Source organism: Silurus aristotelis (genome assembly GCF_946808225.1).
Source record: "Silurus aristotelis genome assembly, chromosome: 26".
Lineage (NCBI taxonomy): Eukaryota > Metazoa > Chordata > Actinopteri > Siluriformes > Siluridae > Silurus > Silurus aristotelis.
This window is the reverse complement of record NC_139599.1, coordinates 15959243-15972231: the sequence shown is the minus strand read 5'-3', so window position 1 is coordinate 15972231 and position 12989 is coordinate 15959243. Positions and strand designations below refer to the sequence as shown.

The window sequence follows — 12989 nt, the reverse complement described above, 5'->3', positions numbered from 1 at the left end:
TATGTGTAAGACCACAGTCCTGCTGTTGTGTAATGTTGTGTGTAAAAAATACTTTAGCTGATGTGAGTGTAATCGAGAAAATTCTCTCTATTGTAGCTTGTGTTCTTCAGACTGGTGTGATCTTTGAAGGAAACTCCACCCGGAATGATTTGGATATTAATCTTTATAAGCAACGTGGTACTCAAAATTCATTGTGTAATAATAAACAATTATTAGTTATTTTATTTGTCACAGTTGGTTAATTTTCACTTTAAACGGTGGAAAATATCATGGGCTATGGTTCTAGGAACTAACACAAAAACCTAATCGTTATCACTTGTATTTATAAATTTTGCTTACATTAAATTGCATTATTAATGTGCCAGCAATACCAATGTACCTCTGTGGTGTTAGTATCTGTGTCACACAAAACCTCAAACTCATCAAGAAAGCAAATTTCTCTCAGAAGTTAACTCCTCTCAGGAAGCTAACTCCTCTCAGAAGCTAACTCCTCTCAGAAGCTAACTCCACTCAGGAAGCTAACTTCTCTCAAAAAGCTAAATGCTCTCAGAAGCTAACTTCTCTCAGGAAGCTAACTCCACTCAGGAAGCTAACTTCTCTCAAAAAGCTAAATCCTCTCAGAAGCTAACTCCTCTCAGGAAGCTAACTCCTTTTAGAAAGATAACTCCTCTCAGGAAGCTAACTTCTCCCAGAAGTAATGAACTAATGAAAGAACAAAATTTATCCAACAAATAAGCACCAAATCCATTCTAATGATCTTCATATAAAAATGTAGTTGAATTTCCGGGTGGAGTTTTTTCCTTCAGCTGTAGCTAAATTGAGTAGGCACTTAAATGTGTTAGTTGAAAACCGCATGCTGATGCTGGGATTTGCGAGTGTGTGTGAGGTGTAGAAGTGATCGAATCGGAGTTGTCTCGCTTTAATACAACCTAATTACCCTGGCTATATAACTATAAATAAATAGAAATGGAGACTGCAATCGCTTGCACGCACACACACACACACACACACACACACACACACACACACACACACACACGCAGACACATATTCGCACACTGTAATCTCTTTTACAGTCACTCAGGATATCTGAGCTGGTCAGCTGATGCCTCCATGCTCAGAGGAGCAGAAGAGCAGCTATTGAGGATAAATGTATGTGTGTGTTCACCAGTGCTTATGAATTATACTGCAGTTTAGAGACAGTTTGAGGTCTTGGAATATGGTTTTGTGTGTGTGTGTGTGTGTGTGTGTGTGTGTGTGTGTGTGTGTGTGTGTGTGTGTGTGTGTGTGTGTGTATGTGTGTCAGCTTGTGTTCATGTATGGTTCACCAATGTCGGTTGAGTACAGAGGCACAGCAAGGCACAGCATAGATGATGCAAACACGCATACACACCCACACATATACACACACACACACACACACACACACACACACACACACACACACACACACACACACATGATCGCACACATATTAATTTTTCATAGACACACCTGACAAACACAGTAAGGCAATCAGATAATACAAACTATATCGTTACTATATTTCACTCTCTTGCTCTCTTAATCCCTTTCGTGGTCTCTCTTCTATCTCTCTTTCACTCTCTCACACTCTTTTGGGAAAAAGGGAACACAGGCTGACAGACGATAAGCGCAACAATAAACAGAAAGCTCTTTTCTCTCACAGAGAAACATCAGGACCTGTGTAAAAATGGCTACAATCAAAAATGAGGCACTTTTTATAAAAAAAAAGGAGAAGAAGAAGAAGAAGAAGAAGAAGAAGAAGAAGAAGAAGAAGAAAAAGGTATATATACTTCTCTCAGTAATACTATGTAGAGTAGACCATATAAGTTTCTCATCTATCGTTAGACTACGTAGCATATGTATTACAATTCTTTTTCAAATTTCATTAAGAAGGAAGAAAAAAACAAACAAAAAAAATGGAATTGGCTCCTGGTTGGCAGTCAGAGTCGCTTGAATCCTTCCCGATTGGCTGAAGGACGTGTCCGTCTCAGTGTTCACGGTTGGATATGACCGATAGTCTTTTGGCCAAATTTAGTTCCGATTGTAACCCGATGGGAAACGAAAATTGTACGGGCTGAGAGTCCACACCTGCAGGACTCACACCTGCGCATTCGCTCTGTCTCACACCCACACAAACACACACATACGCATGCACGCACACACGCACGCACACCCACACACATATCTGTTCCTCTTCAGCAAGCAGGACGATCAGCATTCTGAGAAAGAGAAAGAAAGACAAACAGAATGAGAATTATTGCATCAGGCAGGGAGTGCAGAAAACAACAACAGCTGCCAGTTAACCTGCATCCAGCACCCGAAACAAATCCACAACATCCTCACGCTGCTCCTGAGGCCTGGTTTTATTATGTAGTAAGGGGTGTGATGCAACAACACTTTCTGTATGTGGATTTTAACAGGGATGTGGCTTGCACCAATAAGTATTTTTATATACTATATATTATATTATATTGTACACCGTGGTGCAGGAAAACAGGAAATTTAAGAATTTTTTACCCTGGGGACCATTGTTTGGAACCATTGTGAACTCGTTTCGAACCCCTTGCCATTAGTTATCATGGAGCAGTAAAGTGGTGAGCAAGGAGCGTTCGTTGTAAAACCTTTTATAAAAACGGTGATAGTGTGAGTGCTGCGCAAAGTGAATTTCGGCATCATTACCAGTTAAGACGTCATGATTGTGTCCTGTCTGCTCATGCAATTACAACATTAGTGCGTCATTTCGAAGAAACAGCCTCAATATTCTCTGGTGTGCCGGTCGTTCGAACCCCAGCTGGAGATTTATTTTTTAAAGGCTGAAACCTTTTCTTTAAAATTAGCAGTCGGGACACGATCATGACGTCCTAACTGGTAAATGTTCTAATTCCCTTTGCGCAGCACTCACACTATCATCATTCTTATAAAAGGCTTTTACAGTGAACGCTCGTTGTGCTCTACTCCACTGGTCCATTATAACTAATGGCTTCGCAACGAGTTTGCTGGTTCCAAACAACTGCTGATGCCCCAGTGTCGCCAAGTCCTAATTCCAAAATTTCCCTTTTCCTTGCGCCACCCTGTACATATTATATCATATTTAAATAAATAAATGAATAAATATTCAGACGCACTGTGAAAGTTCAGGCCAATTCATAACCATTTAGAAATCCCATTACACCCCTGTTATCTATACGGCCTTCTGTTTTATTATTGAACACTTTAGTGTACATTTCACTGAAGCACTGACATAATCTTTCATCTTTTACCTCAAAATGTTAAATGGTCTACTGTACATGGGTATGTGGACGAGGTCTTAATGCAAATGGACATGACTTAACATCACAGGAGACAACCTAAATGTATTTAAACATCTGTAGCATGTCCATTAAATGTCTTTGTAACCTCAAGTCCACTAGCATGCCGCATTTGATATAATTTATATCATATCCTGTTACCTATTTTTTAAACAATGTCTTATTGACTGGTAACCACAAATGGAAAACAACAGCCATTCAGAAAATTTGACCTTACACCTCACTAAAATTGTCCAATAATAGCATTTCCTGTACTGTTTAATTCCCTTTTATACTACAATAGCAATAAAGTATATAAAACGATTCCTTCACCACCCACTCCACAAACCAGAAATCACAAGGTTATTTGATTTAAACGTGAATAAAAATAAAAGAATTTGGACAACTGATTAATCCCCAAATTTCTTTGTATAGTCCATGTGACTCAGCAGCCATACAAGTCCATGTAGATTTTTCCTATAGATATAATATAGTTGAGAAATGATCTAGAAACATAGCAAATATAGCAACACCTTCTGACCGATCATCAAAGATATTGAGGTAATCATGCTAACGTCAATGCTAATATTATTTGTTAACACTGGGTTAAGAAAGTATTTTAGTTTGCCTGAGACACATGAGGCTACCAGAATGTCCATTAGTCGTCATCAAAAAAAATAACTAGTGTCGCTTTGTAAACAGAGAAATGGTCCTTTTCTGTCCATACTACTTGCGATGCAATTTACACACTCTTAATCTCATGATAGCGTGAGCACACAGGGCGTCTTTCAGCATTTTTTTACCAAAGTAAAAATCACTCACAGAGACTGCAGACACGAGACATTATGCTAGAGCCGACATGCACACACTCACAAAAGTCATGGTGCATATTCGTCTTGGCTTCCATGAAAATGACCAACGTTTCCCTTCCCACACACACACACACCTGAGCAATAACAACAGACCGCTATGACATGACTCTTAATAACGTCAACCAGAGGAGGAAAAAGTGACTGCTCCGTTGTTTGAGGAGTTCATTAACTTCCCCCGGTGCTATTCATCCTCTCACTTTCTATGTCTTTTGCCTGTCTCATCCTCAGTCTGGTCGTCTATACACACACATAGCCGTTTATTGAACAGCTCCCCTGGGACCTCGACAGGCCTGTCTGGCACTCAGTGATTTTCTCTACTCTCTCTCTCTCTCTCTCTCTCTCTCTCTCTCTCTCTCTCTCTCTCTCTCTTTCTCTCTCTCTCTCTATCTCTCTATCAGTGTTGTGACGCTTCCTCGTCTCTCAACGTCTGTCTGTCTGTCTGTCTGTCTGTCTCTCTCTCTCTCTCTCTCTCTCTCTCTCTCTCTCTCTCTCTCTCTCTCTCTCTCTCTCTCTCTCTTTCTGTTCCCTTCTCACTCACTGTCGCTTTGTCTAATGTTCTTCTTCAGAATAATATATTGCTGTGTATGCTTGGACAAATCTGCACACACAGACACGTCTGGCAACACACCAGTGACCAGACGAGGTCACAGTCGGAGACAAGAAAAAAAAAATACAGTAAAGCCAGACATATTACAAACACTCATGGAGCAGCGATGCTGAATACTCATCCCGTCACACTCGTCCTAAATTTGACCTTTCAGACCCGCATTCTCTCGCTAATGGTAGCTAGCAGCAAACAAAAACAATCTGTAGCATTCATTTGGTTCATGACGTCCCTTGATAATCAAAACGCCACACAAACACTCCTCTAACTCAATACGTTTCTCTTATTACTGTACTGTCCACCTGACTCAATTCCATATTTTTCCTGAGGTGGTTTGAAGTTGTCGCGCTAATTGCATCATCAAATTCGGCGCTCCGATCGGTTCTTGGTTTGAAGGTCGTCGTAGGAGACGTCACACTGCGGGAAAGTGTCTGAAATCTAAAACTGACAGAATTTCGTCTGAGGAAATTTTTTTCGCAGCAGCCATTAATCGCCTGTCAAACATGTGAACATGTCAAACCAGTGATCAAAGACCTCAGATTTTAGCCTCGGATTATAGGAATCTTTTAGGATTTACAAAGTTTGTCTTAGACGAACAAATGGCCGAATCATGGATTCACAACAAACGTGGGTAAATTTCTAAAGTGGTGAGGAGCATTTTTTTCTGAAATGTAGCAGAGTAAATAGTAAGATATAGCACTCAAGCAAAAACTGACTCAGAACACATGACCTTGACTCAGGTTTGCTTCATCAGAGTCTTTTCATTTTGGGAAATTTACAATATCTTACAATTTCCTCCAATATCTATGCTACATTTCAGAAAAACATGCTGTTCATCAATACCATATACACCTACCCTGACTTTTTCTGGTGGAAATGTGTAAAAAGTAAGGTTTCTCTCACTGTGTGTGTATAACTATCGAAAAGACCCCATTTATTAGGGTCTGAAATGCAGGATGGAACACTGAACTGCATCCATTATTCACAGAGTTCACATTACTCATAGACAAGCAAGTAGAAATGGGTAAAGTAGAAACGCGTATTTAAGCGGATGGTTTGTACATTTACTGTTATTAATGAAAAAAAAACTTAATTGTTGTAATATGTTAATGTTAAGAGAAATAGATCATTTTCGACCAATTATATTGAGGGAAGGAACAGTAACTATGTTATGGATTATTTTCATAAAATTGCAGATTCCAGAGCGTTTTATTCCTTACTTCGCCCATCACATCCGTGCACAGCAAATCTTCTGCACTGAAATCGAGTGTGCGTGTGCAAGGTAATGCGGTAATGCGTGCGCGCACACACACACACACACACACACACATACACACACACACACACACACACACACACACTCAGGCATACCGTCTGATCTGACTAAGCTCCATTGAGATAAGTTGAAAAACATCCCTCTTCATCCCTCCTCCCCCTCTTTCCTCTTCTTGAATCCCTCGCTCTCTCTACCTACATGACAGGAAGCCATCACAAAAGAAAGGATGAATCAACCTCTGTTTTGGAGTGGCTTTTCACATCTCCCTGTCTCCTCATCCTTTTTTTCCATCGTTCCTCCTCTACTTCATTCACATCGAGTGCCCTTGACTCACTATTTTCACTTCTAATTACGATGACGGCGTGTGAGACGGAGAAAGGGATAAGAGAAACAGAACACGAGTAGAGACCAACATGTGGTGTGCATAATATGTGTAAAAAGGGTTGTGATGGAAATGTAGCAGGGCGATTCTCAATTCTTTAATTCTAAAAGAGGACAGGACAAAGTCAGATTATAGACATTTCCATTTAAAGACACAATTAGCGATATCTAAAGAATTACCTGTGTCTATTCACACATTCTTTAACTTTGCTGGCTGCACCATTCACCTGGTCTATAGCATTTTTTTTTTTTTATCCCAGAACAAATGGACAAAGCCTCATGTATCTTTTTTAGTTCTTTCACTTCTGCTAGTTGCTCAGTGGTTGCTTTTTTACTAGTTGATCCTTAAGTCAATTTGCATATTTAAAACAAAAACTGATTTAAAACATTACTATTTTACCCTCTTTTTTTTTTTTTTTCTTTTTTTTTTTACAGAAATTAAATAACAAAAAAAAGATAACACATTTCCAGCTTTATTGCTTCTTTTGCCACACGGTTAACCCCAGAACCCTATAAGCTGTACAGTTCTATATAATCTTACATGAAATTAAAGATTTATATAGGCAAATATAATCTTGGTGGCTCAGCTGAAACTGTTGATTCTGAAACCGAGAGTGTGCCGCATAGAAGCTCATGTCAATCAACAGAGCCCTTGGTATAGCAGTTCAAAGACCAAGCTTCCTTGGTTGATGCGTATACACAGCAGCATCTGGGAAGCTTTTTTTTCTCAGACTGTGTAGCATCCGAAAACATGTCTGGATCAGCCTTTGTCAGCTGACATGCTCAAAACTAGCTGAGAGGAATTGAACAGTGGTGAAAAAGCTCACACAGTATTGGACTGCAGCTGTAGTTAACATAAGAATTATGTTGAAATTTGTACTAAAATTGTTTTAAAAAAGCAACAACAAAATCTGTTTAATAGTTAAGACTGACAGGATTCCTTAACAAGCAGAATGTAGAATTACCTGCATCTAGAACTAACTAACTTTTGCTAATTTTTTTTTTAACTCCATACTTATAACCTTTTACTTGTTCTATCTATCTATCTATCTATCTATCTATCTATCTATCTATCTATCTATCTATCTATCTATCTATCTATCTATCTATCTATCTATCTATCTATCTATCTATCTATCTATCTATCTATCTATCTATCTATCTATCTATCTATCTATCTATCTATAGCTAGCTTTTCAGATTAGCAAAAGAAATCTAGCCTGATTTTTATTATCGGCTGCCCAACTACTGTTTAACTTCCCACCTCTCCTCTCCAACAAATTTAGTCAGCAACGAGAAGTCCATGCTTTTCCCTCCTGTTCGCAAAGCTATTTAATCTTTTGTGCAAAGTAATCAATACGTCGTCCTCCTCTTTCCTCGTTCGTTCACACATGGGTTTTGCTGATAATTTCCTAGGAAATTTATTGGCTTTTGTGCCTGGTGGAGCTCAGAATCTTCCCAGGATTTTAACCCACATGCATGCTTTTTCCTTATTTGGCAAGACGTCACTGTTGATATCGGGCATAAATGTAAATGTGTGTAGGTAGATAAACAGTCAACATGGGTGCGTGTGGGGATGTGGGGATGAGAAGTCCTCATAAATTGCAGGAACACGCTATTATAGGGAAAAAACCTTGAGAGAAACCAGACTCAAAAAGGGAACCATCCTCATTTGGGTAACACCAAGAGTGTGATTAAATATAAAAAAAAAAAAAACATTAGAAACACTGGAGAGTGAGAGATATCATGTTGAACCAGGTGTTCCCGAGCAACGCATAAATTAGCTCAATGTTTGAGATCATATGATCACATTCTTGCCTTAGCGATGTTCAAATATCTACGATCTAAATACATCCAATTCAACAGCTGTAAAGATTGATGTATATCATACAAAAAAACAACAACAAGCCATCCTTATACCAAACCAGGTAAAATATACACAATTGAAAAGCTGCCAAAGAACACAAAGTGAAATAGAAAGGGAATATCGCAGGCATCACCTAGAAATCTGAGCTTCCTTTGACGTATTATAAAAAATTTATAAAAATTGCATCAAAACGCCTCAAGCCTTTTTAGGCATGCATGTCCTGCTCGATTCTAGGGCCGTTCATAGTTTCAGTGCTCACAGAGAGAATATGAGGCTAAGTGCTCTGAGTGTTATGCACTGAAGGTCATGGTCAGGTCTGAGTCGGATTTAATTGATGCAATGCCAAAGACCTAAAACATGTATTGTTACAAAGTGTAGCTTGAAAATGTCTGAGAAAAGGTGCTTGAGATATGCTTACAGCTTCACGCTGTTGAAATGCAGCAGGAATTCCCAGGTGTTAAAATGTTTTCATGAAATTCTTGACTGTGGTAAAAAAAAGTGCCAAACAGTTTGCTTTGCATAACTAAGCCTACGTGTGGATCTGAATTTCCGATCGTGCGATGTCTTGAGACTGACTTTAGTTTGTTAATTTAGCATATGAAAGGAGTCTCCACTGCTAACACGTTGTAAGAGTCACTTAAATCCCTGCCCATGTGCCTTTTGTTAGAACCGCTCACATATAATTATGGGATCGCATTGAACTGAGCATGGAATTTAACTCTGAGCTGCTCTACTAAATCAATTTACAGCCATAAGTTTCGAGCAATATTTCCAAAACACACCTTATAGATTTCAATCTTACCGACCCTAAAACATCATTAACACTGATGAGGATTATAAGGTGCTTTGGATGTAGCCAGAAGAGGTCCTTGAGTGCCACTATTATTGCCAAGCTGTTTGCACTTCCACAGTAAATATTTCACTTTATCAGGAGCAGTAAGGTCCTTGGCTTGCAGATAGACAAGAACAACGTCCTTCTATTGTGGCTATATATTCACATAAAAGTGATAAATGGAGGAAAAGTCACCTGTAATGAATGTCCCTCAAGTGTTCCATGAAACATGAGTCACAGAAGTTCATGGCAAAATAGACTACAGAGGAAAAACAGGGTGAAAAAACATCAGCAATAAATACAAAAATAATAATCAAGTGGATTTTTGTAGAAGTCAAAAGCTCTCTGACTACAACGATGCTCTATTATACTCTGAAACTCAAACAGTAATATGTTACAAATACACTTAAACGATATAAAGCGGTTCAAATCATTTCTTGCTTGCCCTTTCAGACGCACTGAGCATGCCGAATGGAATTCGTTAGAGAGCCTGTATAATGGACATCAGCGTTCCTCAGACCACTGATGGTTGGCTTGATTACGTCGTCTCTGACCCAAAACGAGCTGGCTGTCTAGACGGTTCTGGATCAAGTCAGCTTTCCACTCCTCGAGTCTTGTCTTCTGTTTTCTCACAGAATTACTCACGGCCGATTCAAATCAAAACAAACACTGCAAACCGGGGTTCTGCTTTCAGGTTGTCGTTTGCGCCAGACACGGTACCGGAGGTTAAATATTGAGCATGCATAATATTATAATTTGTGGCAGCCAAGACTTGATTATCTTGCCAGATTAGATCACAGGGTTATCTGGGAAGATATCCGTTTAAGACTAGCACAAAATTGGGACACCTTTAGGCCCAGGCATTACTGGCTCTATTCCGCTCATGCCCTCTCGTTCCCAGCCAGGTCTCTTCTCTTTCCTTTCTACTTTTCTCATCTCACATCGCCTAACCTCATCTCACCTCACTTCTAGGGTTCACTGCACTTCTGCAATGGCTCATATAGTGTCGTATTGACACCTTACACTTTGGACTTGCCAGCTGTCTCTCAATAGACTTTCTCCTTCTTTACACTTCATGCCCCTGCTTGTCCTCCTGCATCCACACTGGTTACCATGTCTTCACTTCCAGGAAAGCTTATACATGTATTTTTTCTCTCAGTATTGCCTTTTAATACATATATTCTCACTCGTCAAGAAATCAAACATTGCCCTTATTCCAGCTATTTTTTCAAAGATGACACAACCAAATGTCATTCATTTCCTACAGGGACTGCAGTATCAATCTGTGGATGTGCTAGATTTAAAAGTTTTTAATACACTCCAGGCGAAATACGTGAAGGGAACGATATTTAAACACTTGTATTTCGCATTTAAAATGCATTAACCATGGTGCTGCTGAATTCTCAATTCTGATTGGTCAGAAGGTGTAGATTACATTTTTGTAACTTTCTAACAGCATTCTATAATTAAGTGTATGGAAAAAATTTAGTAAGTTTATTAAAATAAAAATATAAAAGGAGTCTCCAGTGTCAGCGCTTTATGAGGCAATGTAAGCTCCATTCTAATTACAGTAATACCTCAGTATTTCTCAACTGCTGAACTCGTCAAATTTCGTACAAGTAAATTGACAAATGGCAAGTGAAAAATCTTTTGACACTGACTTCCACAATAAAACTCGTGGCGCTTCAGACTCGCGCTAAAACAGACGCATGAAGAGTCTCATGTAAGATTGCGAACAGTACGAAACAGTTCCCTCCAAAGTGTTCTCTTTTGTGCTTTCTGTGCATTTGAAACCTAAATCGTGGGTCTTAAAGTGGTTTTAAAAAAATGCTACCAATTTGCCTGGAAAGGATTGCAATAAGGCTAAAAGGCAATTAAGAAGCGCCACAATAGATGTGAAAAAAATACTTGTTCGGTACTCGTTATGATTTCCGGAACGAATTACAGATGTGTACCAAGGTATTACTGTATTCAGTTCGAGAGACTGTAAGAGAATGACCGTTAAATAAAAATGAAATTGTTGCCACACGGGTGTAGTTTACACTAAATAGAACACTTACAGGCATGCTGTTTTATGAAAGTAAAGAAATAAATGAACCAGGTTTGATGTAAGACCCAGTCTCTTAATGGTTTTTATGGTCTGTACCAAACGAGGGGGTAAAAAATTCAAGGTTCAATTCAAGTGGGCTACATAAATAATGCATATGTAAAATGTAAAACCACCCAGAGAGGGGGGGAGGAGGCAGTAAAGAAACACTAAGCAATAATCAGGGCCATTTTCAGCAGGAGTGAGCGCAAATGGCCGTAATTATCTACAATCACCATACGCATTAAATGCATGCATTCAGCTATACGGCAGCAGAGCGGAATCCCTTAGTAGCGCCTTAAATATCTGCCCTAGGCTCGTACACGCAAGAACTGCGCGACTTCAACTGTAATGCACGACAGCTTCACAGTTTCCGCTGTGCATGCCGTCTAACTGGCATTACATTATCCATAAACCCACACACGCTTTTACACATTCTTAATTGTCCCTAATCACAGAGCATGCGTTAAATGACACAGTATACGACTATACTAACGAAACCCTTACAGACACACGCCCATGCTTTCACCCAGCACTCTCTCATAGGATCTAACACTCTTATCTTACACACACACACACACACACACACACACACACACACACACACACACACACACACACACACACACACGACTAATGCTACTATATAGAAGCCATTACGTTTTCAGTCTTCTTACACCTCGTCTTCAAATACTAATATACAAAGACATGCACATTTTAAGCTGTAAACATTGATTTAATTTAAATAGCAAGTTGTAAATTTGCCAGTTCCATAAACAAATAAATATAATTTATACACCGAAGCGAAGACATCTAAAGCAAGTCTCTCGTTAGCATATAATTGTTTAATGACAAAAATTAATTCAAGTTCACTGGGTCATATTCAAATAATAATGATTTTCTTTTATAGCAATTATGTGCAACAAACTTGTTATATGATGTAATGCACACTAAAAAATAATACCATAATAAAAGATAATAAGTTTGACTGCGAAATTGAATAACACCTAAATGACAACAATAAAGATTCAGTGAAAACATAACCATTTGCTCGCTATGAAATACGCAATTATATTAAACTATTTTCCGGGTAATCACCACTTATGCTTCATTCTGGGTCATCGTCTGGGAATACTGTTGTCACTGCAAATCATTCCACTTGTATAACTACCTTGTAAATTGAGGTAATAATCGCCATTTGTGTGATGCAAAATCTATTTATAATCAATTACAAACCTTTGCTGTCCTTCCTGGTATTTTGATGGACTCTTAGTTCCTCGGACTTGAAAAAGTCAATGCTGGCATATGTGTTGATGCTGGAATTGCTGCTTCCTCCGGGTGCTGTTCCACCTAATCCCACAGTTACCCCTTCTCCCAAGACAGTAAAGTGTGGGCCAGAAGTTCCATCCAGGCTTATTTGAGGGTTGTCCTTTCCAGCCAAGTCAAGGTCAATGTAGTTCAGACCTTGCTCCAGTGACAAAGATGGAACCTGGGATGAAGTTAGAGCTGCCAGGCCATGACCAGTGCATTGTGCAGCAGATGGCTGTCCAGTAGCCCAAAGAGAACTCTCTAGTCCATGGCATTGAGGTGTAGTGGCCTGGGGAGTTTCTGTAAAAATAGAGGAAGAGGAAGAGGGAGAAAGAGAAAGTCCTTGAGGTGCCTTGAAGGTGTCTGAGCGATGCCTCCGTCTTGCTGATGATTCTGCTCTGACCAGTCTAGCACCTTGATCTAATTTGGGGAAAGCTTTCGGGGAATGAAAA

At 39.3% G+C, this 12989-nt stretch overlaps 1 protein-coding gene across 1 annotated transcript in view; it reads right to left on the bottom strand.

Annotated features, from left to right (window-relative positions):
* Positions 1-1648: 1648 nt before the first annotated feature.
* LOC310720686 (insulin receptor substrate 1-B) overlaps positions 1649-12989 on the bottom strand; it is a 16230-nt gene continuing 4889 nt past the window's right edge. Inside the window, exons 2-3 of the mRNA XM_083531467.1 lie at positions 12466-12989; positions 1649-2243 (exon numbers count right to left, since the gene is read on the bottom strand). The exon at positions 12466-12989 is cut by the window's right edge and continues 2701 nt beyond it. Of these exons, the coding sequence (XP_083387593.1) occupies positions 2236-2243; positions 12466-12989 (532 nt within the window). The 3' untranslated portion in view covers positions 1649-2235. The remainder of the gene's footprint in view (positions 2244-12465) is intronic.